The sequence below is a fragment of the Triturus cristatus genome, chromosome 7, assembly GCF_964204655.1.
Source record: "Triturus cristatus chromosome 7, aTriCri1.1, whole genome shotgun sequence".
NCBI lineage: Eukaryota > Metazoa > Chordata > Amphibia > Caudata > Salamandridae > Triturus > Triturus cristatus.
Genome location: NC_140590.1, coordinates 1,454,523,698 through 1,454,547,970, shown reverse-complemented (window position 1 = coordinate 1,454,547,970; position 24,273 = coordinate 1,454,523,698). Strand labels below are relative to the sequence as shown.

The 24,273-nt window shown below is 42.3% G+C and overlaps 1 protein-coding gene and 2 long non-coding RNA genes across 3 annotated transcripts in view; 1 reads left to right on the top strand and 2 right to left on the bottom strand.

The window, feature by feature from the left end:
- LOC146812188 (bactericidal permeability-increasing protein-like) overlaps positions 1–24,273 on the bottom strand; it is a 445,329-nt gene that overhangs the window by 400,829 nt on the left and 20,227 nt on the right. The window contains exon 3 of the mRNA XM_085619207.1: positions 18,552–18,680. Within this exon, the coding sequence (XP_085475333.1) occupies positions 18,552–18,680 (129 nt within the window). The remainder of the gene's footprint in view (positions 1–18,551; positions 18,681–24,273) is intronic.
- On the bottom strand, positions 12,986–14,731 carry LOC146812190 (uncharacterized). Its single transcript, XR_014966822.1, has 4 exons — positions 14,629–14,731; positions 14,406–14,538; positions 14,126–14,300; positions 12,986–13,404 (listed from the first exon to the last, which is right to left on the bottom strand). It is a non-coding gene; the product is annotated as an uncharacterized LOC146812190 (long non-coding RNA).
- On the top strand, positions 15,363–17,087 carry LOC146812189 (uncharacterized). Its single transcript, XR_014966823.1, has 4 exons — positions 15,363–15,444; positions 15,535–15,667; positions 15,773–15,947; positions 16,669–17,087. It is a non-coding gene; the product is annotated as an uncharacterized LOC146812189 (long non-coding RNA).

The following is a 24,273-nucleotide window of genomic DNA, read 5'->3' as shown; positions in this document are numbered from 1 at the left end:
CTCCAGATACAGGTAAATAGCTGTAGAGTAAACTTCATCTCTTACTATGGCCCCATAAGTATTAATCCGAAGTAATTATTGAAGTTGGGTTAGGAACTTAATTATTTGCAGGGAGAGGCTTTAATCTGGGGTGATTTCAATTTTGTATCGGATTTGTACCTGGACTCCTCCGAACCATGTTGGGTGCAAAGGAAGAGACATATGGAAAGGATTTTTAAAGATATCTTTCTCCATTTAGGGGTGGTGGACATGTAGCAGATAAACAAGGTGGAAGCCAGGTCTTACACGTTCTTTTCTAAAAGGTTTAATTCAGCTTCTCTGATTTTTGTTTAGGGCCCCCTTAATTCCCTATTGTTGATATCTCGCATTATGCTAGCGGCTTGTCGGATCATCAGGTGGTAGATTTGAGATGTGCCATCCCTTTACCATGTAGGGCTAAGAGGTGGGTGATGGATAAGACAATCATTTTGGAAGAAGATGTGATAGATCTGATCACACTAGAGATCGTTAGCTTCTTCACGACTAATGAGGCATCAACAAATATCTCAATCATTTGGGAGGCTTTAAATGTACTATGAGGGGGACCCTTATATAAGTACAGGCATTTCGAATAAGAGGGAAGAACTGACCATCTTGTAAGTAGAAGCAGATAGAGCTTATCAGGCTTTCAGATCACCCTCATCAATGGGCAGATGGATTATAGCAAAAGAAAAGCTAAGGGATTTTTTTCCTACAAAAGGATTTAATTAATAATCAGACCTTTATACAACAAGTCAATGAGGAGAGGGAATCCATGGACAGTTTTCTAATATGCAGGGCAAAAGATAGGGTTAATCATAATCTGATCACCAGAATTAGGAACCTTTAGACTTGGCAGTGCATGGAAAAGGTGGAGAAAAGTAAACAGATTGTGTTTGAGTACTATGCCAATCTGTACTAAGATGATCAGGCTGGAAGTAGAGGGGACGGAACAGTACATTGACAATTTCCTTGAGAGTGTGAAATTACCTGCCTTTTACCCTATTTTCGAGAGAGAGGTAGAAGAAATCATAACACAGCTTCCTAATCGTATCCACCCCCCCCACCCCCACTCCAGAGAAGACAGATTGGGCTCTGAGTTTTATAAAACTTTTATACTGAGCTTAAAGGGCCCCTTGGTGACTCTTTTTAGCCGTCTGCTAGTTAGTAGTCAGGTTCCAGATTCATTTCAAAGAGGGGTTCTGCTGAGTGACCTTTCTAAAAGCAGGGGAAAGGGACATGGATTGTAAATCTTATAGACTTATAACTCTGTTAAATTTGCAATATAAGCTCTATACTAAAATCTTAGCGAATCAGATTGACAAGGTAGCCCAATTTCTTAGAGGGATCGGAATGTTTTTATCAGGAGCCGGAATTTATTTTCTAGTACTCACTTCATGTTTGAATGCATAAATATGGTGACAGCAGATATCATTCCAGTGGTGCTTATTTTGCTGGATGCCGAGAAGGCCTTTGATCTTGTAAACTGAAGGTGTTTATTTTGGATTTTGGGGTATTTTTATTTTCCATCACAGTTTTCAAGATCTATTCAGTTACTATATCAAGAGGGGATCGCACAGTTAATAATTCCTTGCAAGGGCAAATCACCCTAAATCGAGGCACCTGTCATAACCGCCCTCTTTACCCCTTTTTATTTGCCCGTTTTATTGAGCCTTTGGCCCAATCCATCTACCAAGACATCAATATTGTATTCCCCCATCCCACGGGCACAAAAATAAGGTTATATGCAGATGATATAGCCCTATTTTTGACCTGACCACTCTGAATATTAATAGGTCCTTGCAGTAAATTTAAACCTCTACGAATATAGGGGGATATAAAATTAAGGAAGCAAAAACTGAATGTTTGCTGTTTAATGCCTCTCCAGATGTCCTGCCTACAGTCCGGGCCGGCTTTAGCGCTTGTGGGCGCCCAGTGCGACAATTACTTTTGGCACCCCCACGTCCCATGACCGCCTCCTCAGATTCTCTCCCTACCACCTGCAAAAGTGCCCCTATATCTACTATCTTAAAATATTGCTAAACACAGCACCCCCTGAGGTCACAGTGCCCCCACTCAACAGGTCAGCGCCCAGTGCGGCCGCACCAGTCGCACTGCCCTAAAGCCGGCCCTGCCTACAGTTCCGAAAGTTCTGAAGGAAAACTATAGAGTAGATCCAAAAAGGTATTTATTTGGTAGTGTTTTATTCAGAGAAGCCAGAGGAAGTTTTAGCAACAATTTAAACTGTTAATGAGAAAGATTATTAACTAGTTAGAAATATGGTGAAGATTTCCTTTATCACCTATCAGTCGGATTGAGTTGATTAAAATGTCAATCCTACCGCTGTTTTTTAAAAAATTCCTATCTATTCCTTGTAAATTAGAAGGTTACTTTTTCACAAAAACTAAGCAACTTTAATTTGGTCCCAGAAACGACCACGAGTAAAGATAAAAGCGCTACAGCTGCCTAAGCAGGGAGGGAGGCTTGGTACTCCTCAATATCCATAAATATTATATGGCATCTTTTATTTTACAACTGCACCATTTTTCGATGTCTTCCCCTAATTTTGATAACTCCATTCTCTAACTCTTGCTGGAGAAATTGCGGGTACCCGATCTTAGGTGGAGTGTGTTAATCCCTAAATCGTCCCAAAAAGGCGGATCGGAATAACCGCGTCCTACGGCTCTCCTGTACAAATGGTGTGCGGTTCCTGACGTCGGATGGTATGCTGTCACTAGCAAGCCTCTTTACGAGACCTTAGGCAGCCTGTGACTCCGTGAATCCACTATGTTACGCTCAGCATTTTTGAGGTGATGACAGCGGACGCCATCTTGAATACGGCGTTCTTTCTGTGAGGAGAACTCCCGGTGAGAGAAATGTGGTACGCTCGTCCACATGGTGTTTTTCTCCTTCTGGCCATCTAAAGCTGTACAAATTGAGGTCTCAACTCCTTTGGAGCCCCATGTCTGGACTACTTTCCCCCTGGGTCTTTTGGTTCATTCCCTAATATTATATTTTCTTGCATTGCACCTATTAGATTCTGTCATGGACGTCATCATTTTTTTTTTTTCATTGAGCTTGGGAGGAGCCCTGGTGTCTGAGTGTAGTAAGTTATATTTCGGATGCTGGGTTTCCAGACCCTATGCTGGCTTTTTGTGTATGGCAAATTAAAGTTTTAATTGATACCACCTTCACTTAAGGAACCAGGTTATCCTAGTCATTTTACCAGCGATTCGAAAGGTAGAATAACGGTTTCTTCTTTGGACACTGGCAATCCTTCGACGGGGAGCACAAGCCCACACCTTATGTGTGCGGGAACGGATGAGGAAACCTGTTTGTTTGTCTGAGGCACATCTCTCCTCTCTTCTATGGGCAGAACATATAAGGAGTTGCGCAAGCCTTCTCCAGCTCCTCGTAAATTTCTCCTTCACACCAGCTCTAGATTTCAGTGTCTGGAGATGGATGACTCCTCTGACCCTTCTGCTAAACTCCCCTCTTCTGCTCCAGCTTCACAAACGAGCGGCGTCGCCAAGTGCTCAATCAAAAGACTCAAAAAGGACCCCCCTTCTCCTCCCAAACAAACTTCACAAGTAACAATGGATATCCTACTGGAGGAAATTAGGGCTCTGCGTCCTTTTATCGAAGAAACTAAAACTACTCTTGAGGAAACTAAATCTACTCTTCAGCTGTTGTCTGACAAATGGTCTAATATTGATGGTCGTGTAACCCTTCTAGAACAATCTGTGGATACTCTTACCTCCTCTGTTGCCAAAGTTGACCCTCTATGCGTCCAAATATCTGCACTCCACAAACAACTTGAGAATTTAGAGAACAGAAATCGGAGGAACATTCTTCGTATTTATGGCCTGGCAGAAAATTCAGAGGGGTCTGATGCCCTTGCCTTTTTCAAATCCTTTTTGCCGAAGATTCTCAAACTGCCAGATACCACTAGTCTCAATATACAGAGAGCTCATCGTTTAGGTCCTCTTCCTACAGGCTTCTCTACTACTCACGTTAAAAGGCCGAGAGGTGTTATCCTCTATTTCCTAGAATACACGGATTTACTTACAGTGTTATCTGCGGCCAGGGCTCTTCCTCGACTCACCTGGTCTGGTAATCAGCTTTTCTTTTCACAAGATTATGCTAAACCTACTGCTGATCGGCACAAGGAATTCCTTTCACTTAGGCCTCAGCTACGTTCTATGGGAGCGAGATATGGTCTTTTCCATCCCTGCCTTTTCAAGGTGACTTTTAACAACAAGACTACTACTTATGATGATCCACTGAAACTAAAGAGTTTTTTGTACTCTCATAATGTCACTGGAATGGACACTGCTGCTTCTTCAAGTTCTTAATTTTTTAGTTTTGTTCACATATGTTGAGGCTTTTACGCTTTACTTCTTGTTGGTTATCCGGATTGTTCTGTTTATATAATGTTTATTAGCTGTATGTTTTACATTCACTTTTTATATTTCTAATTTTTCACATTTGTACTCTTTCCCCTTTGCACAGGTTTCTTCGTCCGTACCGTCACCCACCTTCATGTTCTTGGAGTTCGTTGCGGTTGTTTCCCTTCCTTGCCTTCCCTTTGGAGCTCACGACCCGTCATTGTTCTATGTGGCCTCCATCCTCCCCCTCGTTTGCTCGTTTTCATCATTATGTAAGTTTTTTACTCTTTATCTTCTGCTATTTTGTCTTTACATATGCTCTTACCTTTTCTTTCTCTTTCTTCTTTATGTTTCTTAGCTAATTCCTTCTTTCATATCTTTGTTTCTCCTCAGCATCTTCCCTGTCCACTTTTCTTGCTCCAGTTATTTTTTTTACTATCTTCTTTGCTTATATTTTTTCTATATTTCTTCTTTTTTACTCTCCTTTCTTCTTTTCATCATGTAATTGGCTTTTTCTTTGTTGTTCTTTATGAAATTTTCCTCACTTATTTCAGATGTGCAGTATTATTATGCGTCTATGCTTTACTTGCCTTTTTGTTTCAAGATTATTTCTCAACTGGCTTTTTGATATGCATATTTAATGTTGTTTTATGCCTTTGAATATATTCTCTTGTAATGTTAGAGGTTTGCATTCGCCAATTAAAAGACAGAGAGTATTATCCCATTTGACCAAACTTAACGCGGATATAGCCTGTATACAGGAATCACATTTATCGGCAGTTGAATCTGCTAAACTGCAAAGAGGTTGGGTGGGTGAGGTTTATTTCTCTCCAGGTGACGGTAAACGTAACGGCGTTTTGATCCTGTTTAGAAAATCTCTCCCAGTTAAATCAGTAATGCATTTTGCTGATATTTCTGGTAGATGGGTATTAGTTACTTTTATTTTAGATAATGTCCCTATGTCTATTTTAAATGTGTACGCTCCAACAAGTGGGGGTGCCTCTTTTTGGACTTCTTTAGCTCCGCTAATCACTCAACATTTTTGGATAGGCATTCAGCTAGTGCATACATACCACACAAGTCACAAAAGTCTTTTACTCACCTTATTGCGCAATACAAACTCACTGATGCTTGGAGACTATGTAATCCCACTTTGCGAGAATACTCTTTCTTTTCACCCCCTCACCAAACTCAATCTCGTCTAGACTATTTTTTTATTTCACATCACCTCACCCAGTCCCTTATTTCTTCTGACATTGGCTCCATCTTGATTTCAGACCATGCCCCAGTCTCCATTGTTCTGGATGTGGTACAAAGGCCTACCTCTATTAAAAAATGGCGTTTTAACAACGCTCTCCTTCTTGATACACATTTTGTTTCCTCTTTTACATCCTTTTTTCACGAATATTTCCTATTTAATCATACAGGTGAAGTTCCATTCCCCGTAGTTTGGGATGCTTTCAAAGCAGCGGCCAGAGATTTCATCATGAATTATGTCTCTCGTTAAAGGAAGAAAGCCCAACAAGATACCAATGTCCTACTTTCTAAGATTAAACGATTAGAACATTTATATTATACCTCTAAATCAAACGATTGCTTAAATGATCTCATTTCTGCTAAACTTCAATTTTATAAAGACTCTACGCTTAATGCTTCTAATTTTCTCTTAAAATCTAGCGCCAAGTTTTATGGTGGGCAGAATAAAGCAGGAAAGTTGTTGGCCAATTATTTAAAGGTGAGACAAAATAAAATCACTATTGAATCTATTTACGGCCATGATGGGTTATTAAAACATAAAAGTGAGGACATTTTACAAGAATTTTTACATTTTTATGAAGCATTGCACTCTTCCGAAACATCTTCGTCTGACCATTCCATCTCTCAATTTTTGTCGACCATATCTTCTCCCTTTGATTTTCCTCCGGACCTTTCATCCTTGGAAGCTGATCTTACTCACAGAGATCTCCTCCAAGCTCTTCATACTCTCAAACACGGGAAAGCTCCGGGCCCGGACGGTTTCACTGTTGAGTTCTTTTCTTATTTTTCAAAATTGCTCATTCCCAAGTTACATTTACTTCTCTCTACCTTCCTCCAAACTGGTTCCGCTTCTGTATCCTTCTCTGATGCCCTTATTTGCATTATTCCGAAACCGGGTAAGGATCCACAGTATTGTAAAAATGATCGCCCTATATCCCTAGTAAATATCGATTATAAAAAAATTTCAAAAGCATTAGCGATGCGCTTAGAATCTTTTCTTCCCGAGCTTCTGGGGAAAGAGCAGTCTGGTTTTGTTAAGGGCAGACTGTTGTCCGATAACACTATATTATTTTTTGATATTCTTTCCAAGTCCTCTCACTATCCCCACTCCCTCGCAGCCATAGCTTTGGATGCGGAAAAAGCTTTTGATCGGGTTGAATAGTCTTATCTATTTAAATCTCTGAAGGGGTTTGGTTTTGGTCCAAAAATGTCCTCCCTAATTTCCTTCCTTTATTCTCGTCCTAGAGCAGCAATTTCAGCAAATGGGGGCTTATCTCCTTACTTTTCCTTAGGAAGAGGTGTCAGACAGGGCTGCCCGCTTTTACCTTTTTTTTTTTATCTTGCTTTAGAACCTTTCCTTTTGCGCCTTCGTCAGAATGATAGTATTCATGGTTTTAATTTTCATACTGCTGACATTAAAATGGCTGCTTATGCGGACAATGTCCTATTATTTATCTCCCAACCAGATACCTCTCTTCCTGCATTTTTAGACGAAGTCCATTCTTTTGCTCAAGTATCGGGCTATAAACTGAATAAGGATAAGTGTGAAATCCTACCCCTTACTAAAGTGACTTTCAAGGATGATTTCTCCGCCTCAGGTTTTTCCTGGAGTCCTAACTATATTAAATATTTGGGCCTTAATTTCCATTCCTCCCTTTCTGGTACAATCGCTAAGTGTATGGAAGACTGTATACAAAAATTAACCACTCTCACTAACAAATGGCATCCTCTCTATTTGTCATGGTGGGGAAGACACGATCAAGATGATGCTCTCTCCCATTGTTTTGTTTACGATTTCCAATATACCACTTGCTATCCCCTTAAAATATTTCAAGAAAATAAACTCTATTTTATCTTCCTTTCTATGGGGGCACAAAAAATCTTGTATGTCTTTGTTTAAGCTAATGCGTTCCCAAAAAGAAGGTGGGGTGAACTTCCCAAACTTTTCTTTGTACCATAAATCCTTTCTCTTGCATCAAGTCTCTCATTGGATTGAAGATTCCTCACTATCCTCCCCTCTCTGGTTGACCTTAGAGAAGTCTTTCATTTCTCCCTTTTCCTTCAAAGAGAATCTTATGTTCTCTCGCAGACCTCAGTCTGTTTCAACTCCTATTCTTAAATATACCTCCAAAATTCTTCCTGATGTACCTGTTCCATCATTTTTTGATCAACCTATCTGGCATAACACGTCCATCTTAATTAAAAATAAGCCAATTTTTTGGAAATCCTGGAGAACACGTGGCCTTATATGGGTGCGCCAATTGTTCCATCAGACTCAGATCATTCCCTTTGATTCAGCTGCCATTTCTTTCAATTTACCTCTCGTTTGTCGAACTAAATATTCGTTATTGACACACACACTACAACAGGCCTATGATGCTCATCTTGGTTTGCATCCTCCATCAACTCATATTACCTCTGATAATACCTTTCTACACTCTTTACTTATTAAGCACTCTAAGGCTTCTAAGATATATGCTTTCCTTCACACTGTGTCCTTTCCTCGCATTAAAACCACATTAGAGGAAGATTGGGAAAAAGATTTTGCAACTTCTTGGCCCATTGAGTTGTGGGATAAGTTGTGGTTGAAGATACGTAAATCTTCCAGAGCTGCGAATACTACTCAAACACTATTTTTTATTTATAATCGTTTATTATTTTCACCACTTACTCTCAGCAAACATTTCCCGGAAGTTTCTGACAAGTGTTGGTCCTGCTCCTCACCACATGCAGATCTTTTTCACATGCTTTTTAGCTGTCACTTCACTTTTTGCTTCTGGAAACAGGTTTGGTCTCAAATTAATAAGATTTTTTCGTCCACTCACTCCTTTTCTTTTTCTCACATCTTTTTGGGGAGTCTCTCTTCCATCTGGGAACATTGCACCCGTAGCACTAGAATAATAGACTTGTTATTAGCAGTGGCATTCCAGCAAATAACTAAAAATTGGAAGGATTACTCCAAATTATCTTATAAGGCTTGGTGGTATGCTGTTTGCTATAATCACAGATTAGATACGACTTTTGTTTATCCCCTAACTTTAGCTGCTAAGAGACTTGTGGAATCCAGTTACAGTTTTTTTTTATTTGAGTGCTCGTACTTCTCTGTCTTTATCCCCGTTACAGCAAGAAGTCCCTAAACCTCCATGACTACCTTTTTTCTTATGCTTATAATTTATATTTCATATTCCTTTTTATTGCCTCGTTTCATATCACTTGCCAGTTTTTGCCTATAATTATATTCAACTATTGGTGTTTCATATTACAACCTATGTTTTTGTTTTCTTTTTTGCCATTATTTACTCTACTATGTACTTTTACTTGTCACTTTTCTTGTTTTTCTCTTATTTTGTAACATTTGAGCATATTCTTTCAATAAAAATGTTTCTGAAACTTAAAAAAAAGCTATCATACCGCATTTGGTTGTTGGAAAACAAAGTTCTTAAAAAATATAAGCTTCCTCAGGTCAATGCAGAGACTCCACTGTGTTATTGTCAGCCTCTCTCCGCTGCCTTGACCGAGGAAACAATAGACTGCCTCACCCCCTTTTATAGGCTTTAAGGATAATGATAGAGGCTTAGGTATGCCTGAGATGTTTATGCACTGACACTTTCAGGTTAAGTTGAATGTTTTGTGTTATAAATATTGAGATCGGCCTGCTGAATTGAATGGAAGGTATTGTGGGATGAATTGTTTTACCTTCGAATACCTGCACTTAAAAGGGAGCACTGGTACTTTAGGAAATATAATGAACTGGGGTTGAGATGATTTGATCATCTTTTTAGGTAGAGCATTCAAGACCGCTTGTATATACTTTAGTATATGCTTCAGTATATATACTTTAGTATATACTTATATGTGTATGTACTTTGTGGGCCCTGGAGATCAGCCCTAGGACTTGTCTGCTTCTGCTTACGGACTTTTTTTCTGTTCACCTGTCTCTATTTAACTGTCTTGATAGAAAACGACCAGCAGAGGTCAGCAAAATATCAGAATTGCTTTCTGCTGAGGTACTTTATTTTTTTTATTTTTCTGGCAACTGCCTCTATTTAACTTTCTTGATAGAAAACGACAAGCAGAGGTCAGTAAAATACCAGAATCACTTTAGCATTCTCTATATTCCAGTCCATAGAAATTGTCTTCCACTCTTCTATTTTTAGTGATGTGACCACCGCAGGACCTGCTTTTACATTAATTACAGAGCTTAGGACTATACCATTTCCCGCTGAGAGGCAATTTTTCTCTCCATGTGTTCCCATACCTGGCATGTCACGCAGTTTGGTGCTTACTTTCCCTCCATGTTAAAGAGCAGTAGATATTTCAGCACCGAGGCTAATGTGCTGCATAGCTAAATACATATAAGGTCTCAAAGGCGAGACCGATTGCATTGCAAATGCTTGTTTAGAATAATTGCACTTTAAAGCGAGCACAGGCTCTTTAGGTAGTATAACAAATTGGGGTTGAGCTGAAGTATCACCTTCAGAAGGGTGGGGAGAAGAAGGAGAGAAAAGGATTTGGATTTTGTGGGTCTCTATTTATGTGATTGCTTGGGTGGGAAAAAGGTTGTTGTAATTTGCCATTTTGATATGTATCATTGGGGGGTGGTTACATGTTTAATATTAGCCCTATGTGTTTGGATTGATGTCTTGTGTCATGAATTTTCCTTCCTTAGAGTAATTGCATGAAAGCTAATAAAAAATAATTTAAAGCAAAAAGAGAGAATAGACAATAGTCCAGGGGACCACAACTGGATCTATCTACTGTAATTCTATGGACAGGAAAACTTGCAGGGGTTTTTTTGAAAATATATTTCATAGGCAAGGAATGCAAACGGAGGAAAGGAAGTCCCTCACAGGCCTCCATCCCAGCATTCAAAGCCATTGATGGGGGGGGGTGGGGCGGTGTTTGGGGCCCTCATAATGCTGCTGCCCTCAGAAATATTAATGAGTCCCAAAATTTTGCGAGCTCCTGCGAATTTATATTTTGCAATGTGACTTAGTAGTACCTGAGTTAAAGTCCATAATGAAACCCAGCTTAAGACCTACACCAGGCTTTTGATACCCTTAGCTGGGAAGCATGCTAGCAGCCCTTGCAAGATTTGGCTTCCCTCAAGATTTTCTCCAATGAGTCAAACTATTGTATACTTCCCCAACGGCATGGGTTAGCACAGAGGCACACATCTCAGGTACCTATAAGATCCAGCAGGGAACTTGGCTGAGGTGCCCGCTTTCCCTATCATTTTCGTGGTGGCTTTAGAGCCCCCTGCTCATAAGCTGTGCTGTGATGTGACACATTGGGGTATCCCAATAGGGCAGAGGATTCATGCTCCTTCACTATATGCTGATGATATTATATAATACACCAAGGACCTTTGGTGCAGTTTCCAGACTGTGGCCCAGATATTGTCCCAGTTTCACTCAATCTCGGGGCTTGCCATTAACTTCGAAAAATCACTTGGGGAGGGTTTCTCACCAAGGGTGATCCCCTTTGGGGAGGCTGAGATGGTGGTTGCCCCCGCCACTTTCAAATACCTGGACGTCCAGATGTATAGAACCCTACGGGATATAGTAGATGGAAATGTACAGAGAGTGATCACCTCCCTGTTATCCCAAATCCCTTTTTGGACAATGCTCCCCATCTCAGTGGCTGGGCGTTAAGCCATTGCACAAATGGTCATGGTATTGCACGTGTTGTACTGTTTCACAAATTTACTGATAGTGATCCCATCTACTACATTTCAAAACTTTGAATACGCTATTGATCGACTTAATATGGGCACAGGCATGGGCCGGGCCAGCTTGGCAAAATTGCAACTGCAACGGATGCTGGTGTCATGGGAGCTTAAGATTTTCAGGCCTACTACATGATGAGCCAACTGCAGTGGCTCTTTTACTGGCTAGCGGGCCGGGAGATAGCATACACTCCTGGTATGGTCACGCGAGGTGCGCTACAAACACTGTTATTCCCCGGGTATAATGTCCCGATTGCAACCGCACTACTATTGAAAGTGACGCAGACTTACTGGAAGCAAGCCCTGAAATACACTGCACCCACCACATAATATCCACCAAACATTCCGCTCCTAGAACTCTGCCGGGATACTGACACATCGAAAACTTTCCAGTTGGGAGCATCTTGGGGTGTCCACTGTTGGGGCACTATTCAGAGATGGCACTCTACTCACCCATGCTGATTTTGTGCACAGACAGGGGCTCCCTAACACGCTATTTTTACTGCATGCTAGTCTAATATGATATATGAAGCAGTGCTGGGCTCCTGACGGGCCGAACCATCAACACACAAACTGGTGCATTTGGTACACCTGAAGGGCCCGGGTAGGCAACTGACACGGTTGATGTACTGAGGTATACGGGCACACATACCCTCACTCCTAACTACTTTACGGGTTAAGTGGGACACGGACATGGGCAGGGTTCTGACCAACAAAGAATGAGCCTCCCTTCTCGCTTATCCAAGGGTAGTCTCCCGCAAATCCAGGCTCAAATGTATTTAATATATGAGAACTCAAAGAGTGTACCTCACACCACATCAACTACACACAATGTTTCCAGCGGTGGCAGCGAACTGCCCAAGATGGACTGAACAAGACCTCTTGCACATAATATGGTCATGTCCTGCCCTCTCCACCCTACTGGACACAGGTAGAGGTCACACTGCGGGAGGTGGTTGGGGGGCACTCATGGACCACGGCAGAGGACTGTCTGCTGGGCCTGTATCCATGTCTTACAGGTTACAAAGCACAGGCAACATTTGCTGATCTGGCGCTCATACGGGCGAAGCGCCTTATAACAAGGCACTGGAAGTCAGTGCCTCTGCCTGCATTACCGGCCTGCAGGGAGGACATGGAGAAGTGGGGAGTCGCCGAAAGCGGGGTACTTTGCAGAGAGGAATGCCGCAAACTGTGAAAGTTGCCCATTGGCATGTCCTGGGATCTAGTACTAGAGCCTTTCAAAGCGCTAGACGCAGACTCATTCCACCTGCACATATATGACCCACAGGGTGACATGCCTGGGCGTTAACGCTGTCCCGGGCCACATACATAACTACCCACTAAGAAGGGGGACCCCTGAAAACTGATATAGGCAGGACTACCAGGGGAATCATCAGACTTCAAAAAGAAAAGAGAGTACCTGCCAAGAATAAATCACAAAGAGGCCCTAAAGAAGGGTCCAGATGCTTCAGAGACAACGACCAAAAGGCAAACCAGTTCAAGATCGAGAAAACAAACAAATAAGGTCTAAGTAAATAAGAATGTTTTTTGAAAAAATATTTTTTATTTTATTTCATAATTGTGATTATTGTAGATAAGGGATTCATTTTTAGTACATATAGTGGGGAATTAAACAGACTAAATCAAAAGGAATAGTGAGACAAAATATCAAAATAATACTGTTTCTATACAGGCAGTTGCTAATAGTCCCAAGGGTGCTCCTTCAGACAAAACAAACATTCATACCAACAACCACATAGGGAAACATATAACATTAATACATCTTTATAAAAACATACAGCAAAATGAAATGATTGTTTAACAGCAAAATTCTAAGACATGGAAGGACTAGAAACAGTCCAAGCGGCTAAAAAGGCATACAACAAAATTCCATATTGGTAGTAGCCAGGAGTACGATAACACAATGCCAACGCGCGTTTCGGTGATCAAGCCCCAACAGGGGCTGCACCTTCTTCAGGGCGAAGGAGGACAAAGATGGAGGGACAGGCGCACCTGTAAACAAGTAAAATATGAACAATGGGAAAAACAAGCAACTTAAGATTACATAATAACATAGCATGATCATTTAGTTGCATTTACACATATAATTAAGCCTCCAATAGTGCATGAAGAATGCAATTAATGAATTCCATAGGGGTCAATCAATGATGAACCCCAACCTTACGGGGTATAATCTAAATGTTATAAGTAGGTTTTTATAAACACGGTTTGCCAGTGGTAGAAGCAACGATATATGGTTTAATCAAAATCAGATTAAAAATTGGAATAGAGTGCAGCATAGGAAACCAACACCAATAGCACGGTCTACATTTTAAAATCGAAATGAGCCAGGTGTAGACAGAATGTATAGGTTGCTCGGCATACATTGTATAAAAGAAGGAGAAGGGGATGACATTCTTACTAGACATAAAAGGAATATAGATACAGCCAACAAATCAGAAGGGATGGATAAGATGCGAACCCTGTGCGTTAAGATCCTATATTTCTTCATAACGGTCAGGATGGCCAAAGAATAATAAACAGAAGAGAACTAGATGCGCTCCAAGATAGATAAATAGCCGAAACCTCGTGATAGGAAAATGAAGAGAAAATATGTGCACCAACACCAAACCACATGCGTATCTAGATGAGGGCGACGACCTTATATCCCCCCAGTACAGAAAAAGTAGGGGTTCAGATTAGAGGAGAAAAGGAGGATGAATCATATCAATACCATTAAAGGCGAAAAGGGCCAAAGCACTGCTCAGGGCGTCACGCGTTCTTCATAACGAGAACTGAAAAACACACGGGTTTTCAAGCGTTATTAGTGACCGCCCCCGGTAGCGGTAATAAATATCGAGCGAAGGAGCGAGTCTGCAGAAGGATGGGTACCTCACAGGATCCAAAACCTGTAGGGTGATGTGAGCAACAGTTAGAGAGAGAAAAAACTTCCATAATCAATTAGTACTAAGCCCCGCGGGGCTAGGACGAATGGAGGCTGGAATATTCCCTACCCGTGGTCAGGTCATCCCTTGGTGCGGGGAAGAGTTTTCCCTGTGTCCGGAGAAGAAACGGATAAACCAGACACCCCACAGTCAGGCGAGCTGATGCGGCTTTTCAATATATGGGGGACGAGGGAGGATATACCTAGGGTAATACAGATGAAACGAGGTTAGAATCTTCCTCAAGATACAGAAATAGAGTTGAGGAAGTCATCACCTATAGGGGAGCACTTACCATATTCAATTCGACTGGCAGGCAACCAAACGGGTTTCGCACACAGATCTCTGCAAAAACGCTAACAATCGGCGGCTTCCGGGGAAGGACAGGTTGCTAAAAGGGAGCGCCTTCTTTTATGTCGATGAAGGCGGTCTAGTGGCCAATAGCACGCAGAGAAGGGCGAGTAGGGGGGATGTACTAGACATAGAGAAGGGACCATAAGAATGGTAAATGCATCGGCCATCTTGGGCCAGTCAAAGAGAACCAATGAAAACAAATAATAATAACCGAATCACAGTAAAAATACAAGCAAAAAACTTAAGAAAAACGGGGTGAAGGACACAAGAAAAAGTGGTGATAATTTTAAAGAAGATTTTTTTAAAAAAAAACAATTTTTTACCGGGAGTTTCTTGTAAATAGACCAAAAGAGTTTGAGAAAAAAGGTCTACTAGGGGGGAGAAAGTTAGATGATAGCATTCTCCCAGGGACAGTGTTCATTAAGTCCTTTCTTGACCGAGTTCAGAAGGTAGATCCAAAATACCTCTGTATTTTTACTGTGATTCGGTTATTATTATTTGTTTTCATTGGTTCTCTTTGACTGGCCCAAGATGGCCGATGCATTTACCATTCTTATGGTCCCTTCTCTATGTCTAGTACATCCCCCCTACTCGCCCTTCTCTGCGTGCTATTGGCCACTAGACCCCCTTCATCGACATAAAAGAAGGCGCTCCCTTTTAGCAACCTGTCCTTCCCCGGAAGCCGCCGATTGTTAGCGTTTTTGCAGAGATCTGTGTGCGAAACCCGTTTGGTTGCCTGCCAGTCGAATTGAATATGGTAAGTGCTCCCCTATAGGTGATGACTTCCTCAACTCTATTTCTGTATCTTGAGGAAGATTCTAACCTCGTTTCATCTGTATTACCCTAGGTATATCCTCCCTCGTCCCCCATATATTGAAAAGCCGCATCAGCTCGCCTGACTGTGGGGTGTCTGGTTTATCCGTTTCTTCTCCGGACACAGGGAAAACTCTTCCCCGCACCAAGGGATGACCTGACCACGGGTAGGGAATATTCCAGCCTCCATTCGTCCTAGCCCCGCGGGGCTTAGTACTAATTGATTATGGAAGTTTTTTCTCTCTCTAACTGTTGCTCACATCACCCTACAGGTTTTGGATCCTGTGAGGTACCCATCCTTCTGCAGACTCGCTCCTTCGCTCGATATTTATTACCGCTACCGGGGGCGGTCACTAATAACGCTTGAAAACCCGTGTGTTTTTCAGTTCTCGTTATGAAGAACGTGTGATGCCCTGAGCAGTGCTTTGGCCCTTTTCGCCTTTAATGGTATTGATATGATTCATCCTCCTTTTCTCCTCTAATCTGAACCCCTACTTTTTCTGTACTGGGGGGATATAAGGTCGTCGCCCTCATCTAGATACGCATGTGGTTTGGTGTTGGTGCACATATTTTCTCTTCATTTTCCTATCACGAGGTTTCGGCTATTTATCTATCTTGGAGCGCATCTAGTTCTCTTCTGTTTATTATTCTTTGGCCATCCTGACCGTTATGAAGAAATATAGGATCTTAACGCACAGGGTTCGCATCTTATCCATCCCTTCTGATTTGTTGGCTGTATCTATATTCCTTTTATGTCTAGTAAGAATGTCATCCCCTTCTCCTTCTTTTATACAATGTATGCCGAGCAACCTATACATTCTGTCTACACCTGGCTCATTTCGATTTTAAAATGTAGACCGTGCTATTGGTGTTGGTTTCCTATGCTGCACTCTATTCCAATTTTTAATCTGATTTTGATTAAACCATATATCGTTGCTTCTACCACTGGCAAACCGTGTTTATAAAAACCTACTTATAACATTTAGATTATACCCCGTAAGGTTGGGGTTCATCATTGATTGACCCCTATGGAATTCATTAATTGCATTCTTCATGCACTATTGGAGGCTTAATTATATGTGTAAATGCAACTAAATGATCATGCTATGTTATTATGTAATCTTAAGTTGCTTGTTTTTCCCATTGTTCATATTTTACTTGTTTACAGGTGCGCCTGTCCCTCCATCTTTGTCCTCCTTCGCCCTGAAGAAGGTGCAGCCCCTGTTGGGGCTTGATCACCGAAACGCGCGTTGGCATTGTGTTATCGTACTCCTGGCTACTACCAATATGGAATTTTGTTGTATGCCTTTTTAGCCGCTTGGACTGTTTCTAGTCCTTCCATGTCTTAGAATTTTGCTGTTAAACAATCATTTCATTTTGCTGTATGTTTTTATAAAGATGTATTAATGTTATATGTTTCCCTATGTGGTTGTTGGTATGAATGTTTGTTTTGTCTGAAGGAGCACCCTTGGGACTATTAGCAACTGCCTGTATAGAAACAGTATTATTTTGATATTTTGTCTCACTATTCCTTTTGATTTAGTCTGTTTAATTCCCCACTATATGTACTAAAAATGAATCCCTTATCTACAATAATCACAATTATGAAATAAAATAAAAAATATTTTTTCAAAAAACATTCTTATTTACTTAGACCTTATTTGTTTGTTTTCTCGATTTTGAACTGGTTTGCCTTTTGGTCGTTGTCTCTCAAGCATCTGGACCCTTCTTTAGGGCCTCTTTGTGATTTATTCTTGGCAGGTACTCTCTTTTCTTTTTGAAGTCACATACATAACTACGCCTGGGTGAACTACAGTACTAGGGCTGAGAGGAGGCAATAATACCTGAACACACCTGCCCATCTCCCAGACATTGCACACTAGCGTTTACACGCAATGCCAGCTACCATTGTAACACAATAGTCAGATAGGAATTCCCCCTCTTTTCTTTTCTGTTACTGTCTGCTACTTGGAGGCGCACCCATTGGTGGTGGGTCGGAGGGTTGTGTTTGTTGATACAGCTCTGCAATAGAAAGGCACATTTTATGATTACTGCGCTGTTGCCTTAACCATCAGCAGCGCCGGACCAGATTTTTCTACCACGGCATTTCTTGATGTCTTCCCTCTATATGTAAAAGGATTTCCACTCTCGCATACCTTATAACAATGCATCTGGTATTCCTAACTCTGGAATCGGATTGCATTTAGAGGCTGCATTGTCTATGTGCCTTTTTCTTTAGTTTCTTGCTTTGCTTCCTTTAGAAAATCCAATAAAATGTGTTTAAAAATAAATAAATAAATGAAGCCCAGTTTATTTTTAGAAATGCAATGCTCTAGTCTTTGCTTTGCAATCTATCTTGTAGGTCTCTGAAGTTCCACTAAATCCTCTGGATTAACCACAGGGTCAGTAAATCTATTAAACTAAAAGAAGACCTATATTGTTTCAAAAGCACATATACTTGAATGATGATATGAAGGCCACTGGAACTATGTGATTGTGCTGCCTTGGCGATTTTCACATAATTATAGATTTGGCACATTTGCCACATAATTTATTATCTGCTGCATAATCTGCAGAATTTAACAAAAATAATGTTTCTAGCTCAAATGGTTCTAAAGTTACAAAAACGCACCAACAGTTGATGATGTGCAGTGGAATGGCCTTTGCAAAGGTTGACTGGTCATCTTTCTGCACCTTATTGCAATATTTGGATGTTAAACAGGCGTTAAGAAGATACAACTAATGACCAGACAGTGTTAACAAGTTTAAAAATAATGATTTAATACTATCAAAAAATGTGGCATATAATGTCGCATAATTTGGCTTTTCTTGCCGCATAATTTACTCAACCATGCCTAATAATTTGGCCTTCCGCTCCAGCATAAATCCAGCGGCACTGGTTATATGTTAAAGTGTTATGAGGGTGCGTTAGGAAGAGGTCTGGAATGAACAACAAGACTGTATGAGGAACTGAATTAACCAGTGGGCAAAAAGTGGCACAGGTGTCTGGGCAAACAAAACGAACTAGGATGGCCTCCAACTGCTACTTACACGATTCCCTTGTGCACATGCCACTTCCCGTCCAGCTGGATGAAGGCATCGGAGATGGAGAACCTCAGACCCACTTTTGGAATGGGCACAACCTGGGAGTTCGGCAACTGGAAGTTACGGATGACCAGACTGCAAGAGAGAAAGAAAAAGGCCTCCTCAGAAGTGCTTCTAAGCCATGGCTGCAGCTAGGTAGGAATGCTTCCAATAACCAAACGCGAGGATACACACATGCACGCAAAAAGCACACACATATACGCACAAACAAATCATCAATGTCCTGAGCCTAGTAGAAACAGAATTTGCAAAGTGTCACCAAGTATTGGTACAAGTGTTTTATGAGACCACGGGTTAAGGGCATGCAAAAGAGAAATTGATCCAACAGATTTCATTGAATGGGAAATGGCTTGTGATGACACCGTCTTAAGGGGTGTCCGAAGAGCTGAGTGAGCGGAATAGTTGCTGCTGATAAATGAAGCATTCATGGAAATCATAGGTTCAAACTCCCACAGAGCAGACACTGTATTTCATCTTTCCATGGTCGGCAAATGGAAGTAGCATTTGTTATTTACAACATGTAAGAAGGCAGTCGTGCATTATGAAGCGCTCTCAGTATAGAAATGCATAATTGTTTGACCAAACAACCTATAGATTCCTGGTTGGAGACAGTATCTGCTAGAATGGGTTACGTCATTTGAAATTTGGTTGCTGAATTTTTGTAAGAGCAGATATTATCATTCTGATAGTCTGATGTACCTGAGAACTGCATAAATTCCACCCCTCAGTGACACCAACCCTGTGGGGATACTGCTCTGCCTAATCATGATAGATGTGGATTCCCAGCACCAGTTTTAAGGGTGGAAATCCTCATGTGGTACAGATCGCATGTGGGTCAGGTAGAAGGCAAAAGCACAACCTGCCCCCCCGCACCCCCCCCCGCCTCACACCCTCCTCCGGAACGAGGTAGTGACCTGCATTATTCCCCAGCTGCTGCTGGGACTGCAGCGCCCATGACCGCCTCTCCATCACCCTACCTCGCCCTGTGGCCTGCCTTGCCCTGGGCCTTTAGAGCACAGAAGGGCCATTCTTCCTCAGGCCTCACGCTTGTGCTGCAACATAATTATTTACAGATTTTTAAAAACAAAGTTTATGTGTTTATTGACCATTTTGGTGCGGCAGTTGGCCATTGACCGACACTGGGGCGGCAGATAAAGGCTTCTCTGGTGTCCTTCGAATTTATTTTAACTCAGCTGCCCAGACAGTCAGAGTTAAAAGCAGTCAGTCGTAATGATCATTGCGCAGGGTGCACTGATGTCATTACCCTAAAGGGAAAGTAAAACAAGCTGATGGGCTCATTTTATTTTTATTGCATCAGTGCTCAGGGCATATCTCAGCCCGAGCACTGATTGTGGTGGGAGAGGTGTCGTTGGAAAGGGGAGAATCACTTCCAGTGATATCTCTCCCCAGTGGATCTCTGCTTGTGGTTTGTCATAGGAGAGTTGATCACCAAGCAGGGATTCACCCACTGGACACCAGGGATTTTGGAGGAGCAGCCCCGTGGGCAAGGACTTGTTCTCCCCCCACCTGCATACCTGATCAGTCTTCCTGCCCCCCCCCCACTCCCAGGGTCTATATTTAAAATAATTATAGGGAGTGGGGTCTGTCGATTATGGGCATGCCATGTTCCCACCCCCCACCCGCAAAAACTATACTGACAGTCCTTCTGGCCACTGAAGGAGGGTACCCTCACTCGACTGCCATGGGGGGTCAGAATACCCACTAGATACTAGGGAATGTTTTTATTTTATTTAGGGGAGGAGACTGCCCACCATGGGCATAGCCATGTCCCCACCCCAACAAGAGCTATAGTTTTTCTGCCCCCAGGGGGGGACATGGAGGTAATTACCCCCAATCTGGCCCCCTGTGGGGGCAGAATGCCCAGTAGACACCAGGGTCTTTTTTTATAAACAATTTTAGAGAGTGGGGGCTGCCCATTATGGGAATTGCCATACCCCCACACCCAAAAACTAGAGTGACAGTCTTTCTGCCACCCCCCCAAAGGGCAGATGGGGGTGATTACCCCAACCTACCCCCCTAGGGGGCGGGACAGTGAACTCTCTAGACACCAGGGGCTGGGTTTTTTTAATATATAGGGTTGGGATACCCACCATGGGTATGGCCATGCCACCACCACACCTGGGGGAGGCAGAAAGCCCACAAGAAGCCAGGGATTTAAAAAAATATATATATATATATATATATATACGGATGATAGCTGCCCCGCAGGGGCAGGCCTATGCGTCCACCCCAAGTAAATGGGGAAACAGTTCTTCTGCCCCCCCAGGGTATACAGGAGTAATTACCCCCAATCTGCCCCTCAAGGGAATACAAAAAAATATATGGGGTGGGGGCTGCCCACTAGAAGCCAGGAAATGTATTTTTTTAATATGGGGTGGGGCTGCCCAGCATGGGCATTGCTGTGTCCCCATTCCAAGTAAATGGGAGAAGTCTTTCTGCCCCCCCCCCTCCCCAGGGAGCAATGGGGGGAATTATCTCTGAGAAGCCCACTAGATGCCAGGGAAGGTTGTTTCTTTTTGCATTAGGGGTGGGGCTGCCCACCGTAGGCATAGCCATGCACATACCTCAACATTAGAGATAGATTTTCTGCCCTCCCGGGGGGTTGATGGGCTAATTACCCCTGATATGCCCCCAGGGGGCAGTAATCTGACTAGAAATCAGGATTGTTTTTAAAAAATAATTATAGGGGGTGGAGGCTGCCCATTATGGGAATGGTCATGCCCCACCTCCAAAAACAATAGTGACAGTCTTTCTGACCCCCATGGAGTGATTAACCCCAATCTGCTCCCCTGGGGGCGGTAAGCCCACTCGACACCACAAAAAGTTTTCTTTTATTTGTTTAAATATAGGTGTGGGGCTGCCCACCATGGGTATGGCCATGCCTCCATCCCAACAAGAGAGACAGTCTTTCTGTTCCCCTGGGGGGCAGATGGGGTAATTACATCGGAACCACCCCCCCCCCCCCCAGGGGGCAGAAAGCCCACTAGAAGCCAGGGAATATATTTTATAAATATAGATGTGGGAGCTGCTATGACCTCATCTCAAGTAAATGGGGAAACAGTCCTCCTTCTGTCACCCCTGGGGGGCATATGGGAGTAATTACTTCCGATCTGCCCCCCAAGGGGACCAAATCATTCCATCCCAATGGCAAGTGAAAGGACACTTGATCATTTTGGGAGTTGTTTTTTCATATGAGCAAGGAGAGCTTGGCTAACTCCCAATATCGTCCCACTAGCAATGGTAAACGTCTGCACTTTTTAGGCTTGGGTAGGCTGCCATCTAGAAACACTTACCAGACCCACACAGTTCTGAAAACTAGACATCTGGGGGGAGTCTAGGGCTGTGTGCTTTGCATGCATCCTACACCGTTTTCTCACCCACAATACTCTGCAAACCTCAAATGTTGAGTAAAAACAAACATTTCCCTCACATTTCTGTGATGAAAATGTCTAAAATCTATGTGGATTCCACATAGCATACCCCGAGTCACCTGATGAAAATAGTACCTCACTTGTGCGGGTGGCCTAATAGCCCATGACACAAAAGGCTCTTAAGTGTTACGTGGAGAAATCAGCAATAGGGGTAGCTGCGGGATTTGGCGCTCTGCTCGGCCACCACCCTTGTAAACCTAGCAACCACAGACATTTTTGAAAAGTAACCAAACAGGTGATTCTAGGGTAGTGTGCATTGTATGAATACCACAAGGTTTTTTACCTATAATGCCCTGCAAACCTCAAACTTTGCCTGAAATCATCCATTTTCCTTACATTTCTGTGATGGAAACTTCCGGAGTCTGCAGGAATTCACAAATTTTCTAACACCCAGCAGTGCCCCACTTGTGCAAATAAAAATCCTGCGCCACCTGTGTGGTTGAGCCTAGTGCCCCCAACAGGAACGGATCAAAAGGGCAATAGGATTCCCCATGCTAGGGCTCCCATTGACCTTGGTTTGATCCGTTTCTGTCATGGGCACTAGTTCTAGCCAAGCAAGTGGAGCAGCGTTTTTATCGGAACAAGTGGAGTAATGCTGGTTGGTAAGAATTATGTGGATTCCTGCAGATTCCAAAAGTTTCCATCAAAGAAATGTAAGGAAACCCCACTTTGCAAAAAACTTGTCAGTTTTGAGTGAAAAAAATGTAATGTATCCATGTTGCATTCTGGGATGTTTCCTGTTGCGGACACAAGGCCTACCCACACAAGTGAGGTACCATTGTTTTTGGAAGACCTAGGGGAATGCTGGGTGGAAGGAAGTTTGTGACTCCCCACAGATTCCACTACCTTCCATCAAAGAAATGTTAGGAAAATGTGTTTTTTTAGTCAAGGTTTCAGGTTTGTACGGGATTCTTGGTAAAACAGAGAGCCACGCAATTCATCCCATCTTGGATTGCCCTAGGTGCGTAGTTTTAAAACATTTGCAGGTTTGCAGGGTTTCACTTGGTGCCCCCTGATTTAGGGCTTAAAACCCACAGCAACCCACTTTGCAAAAAAATGGTCCGTTTTGAGTGGAAAAATGTGATGTATTCATGTTGCGTTTTGGTACGTTTCCTGTTGCGGGCACTAGGCCTACTAACACAAGTGAGGCACCATTTTTATCGAAGGACTTAGGGGAATGCTACTTACGCCAAATGCGTATCAGCGCGCGCAATTAAATTTGTTTTAATTATTTATTTACTTACATTACTCCGGTCGGCCGTGAGCTGGAGTTTACCATCCCCCGCCCCGCACTACCGCCCCGCGGCACTCCCTCCACGGGCCGCTACTGGTATGGTGCAGCTTGGTTGTTGGCTCTAGGTACCTTGGGTTCTTAGAAAACTACAACCCCTGTATGTCCCCACAATCAGAAGGGTCTAGTGGAAGTAATGGTATGTTGCATTTGTAAATCAACCTTTGTGACAAAAATTTACAGATGAAAACAATGTCACGAATGGCTGTTTTGCCCTACTCGTTTTCACATTTTTCTTTATTGCAACAGGTAGTTTCTTGGAGCAGCTAAGGGGTTGCTGGCGGCTCTGAGAAAGCAGTGGCATGCAACATATTCCTCAAAACCTGAATTACAAATCTATCACATAAAACAATGCTTCCTACGGATATAATCAGAGAGGCATGAATCAATTCAATTCAATTCTTTCTTTATTCGGTTTAAACATTTTAAACCATAAACGTGCATGATAAAAACAACATAATATACATAATTCGCTTTAGAGTCAAGACTTCCGTCGCCATAAAACAGGCTAATAAAAAATGAGAGTTCATGTCAAACATAAGACAACAATTTAAAATACAGATATAAAAGCCGTAGCAAAAAACTAAAATTCTAGTGCAGACATTGACTTGCGTGCTAGCACTGTAACTTTCAGAAACAAGGTGACACTTTTAATAATGACATCATCATCCAATCAGAATAATGCTTTATTGGCTTCTCTAAAATCACTAATGTGTAGCCTTTTAATCACAGGAAGCAAGATGGCTTTGGTATATATAGAATAAAAATTACAGAAAAATAAAAAATGCAGCATAGATTGGCCATATCACAAGGGCAAGGACGTGTGTAAAGTTAACTTGAAAGCCTAATGGGAAGTTCAATTAGTATTTTATTGTACCTTCCCTAAAACGGAACAGTAAGCTACGTTCCGAATTATTCGTAAGGC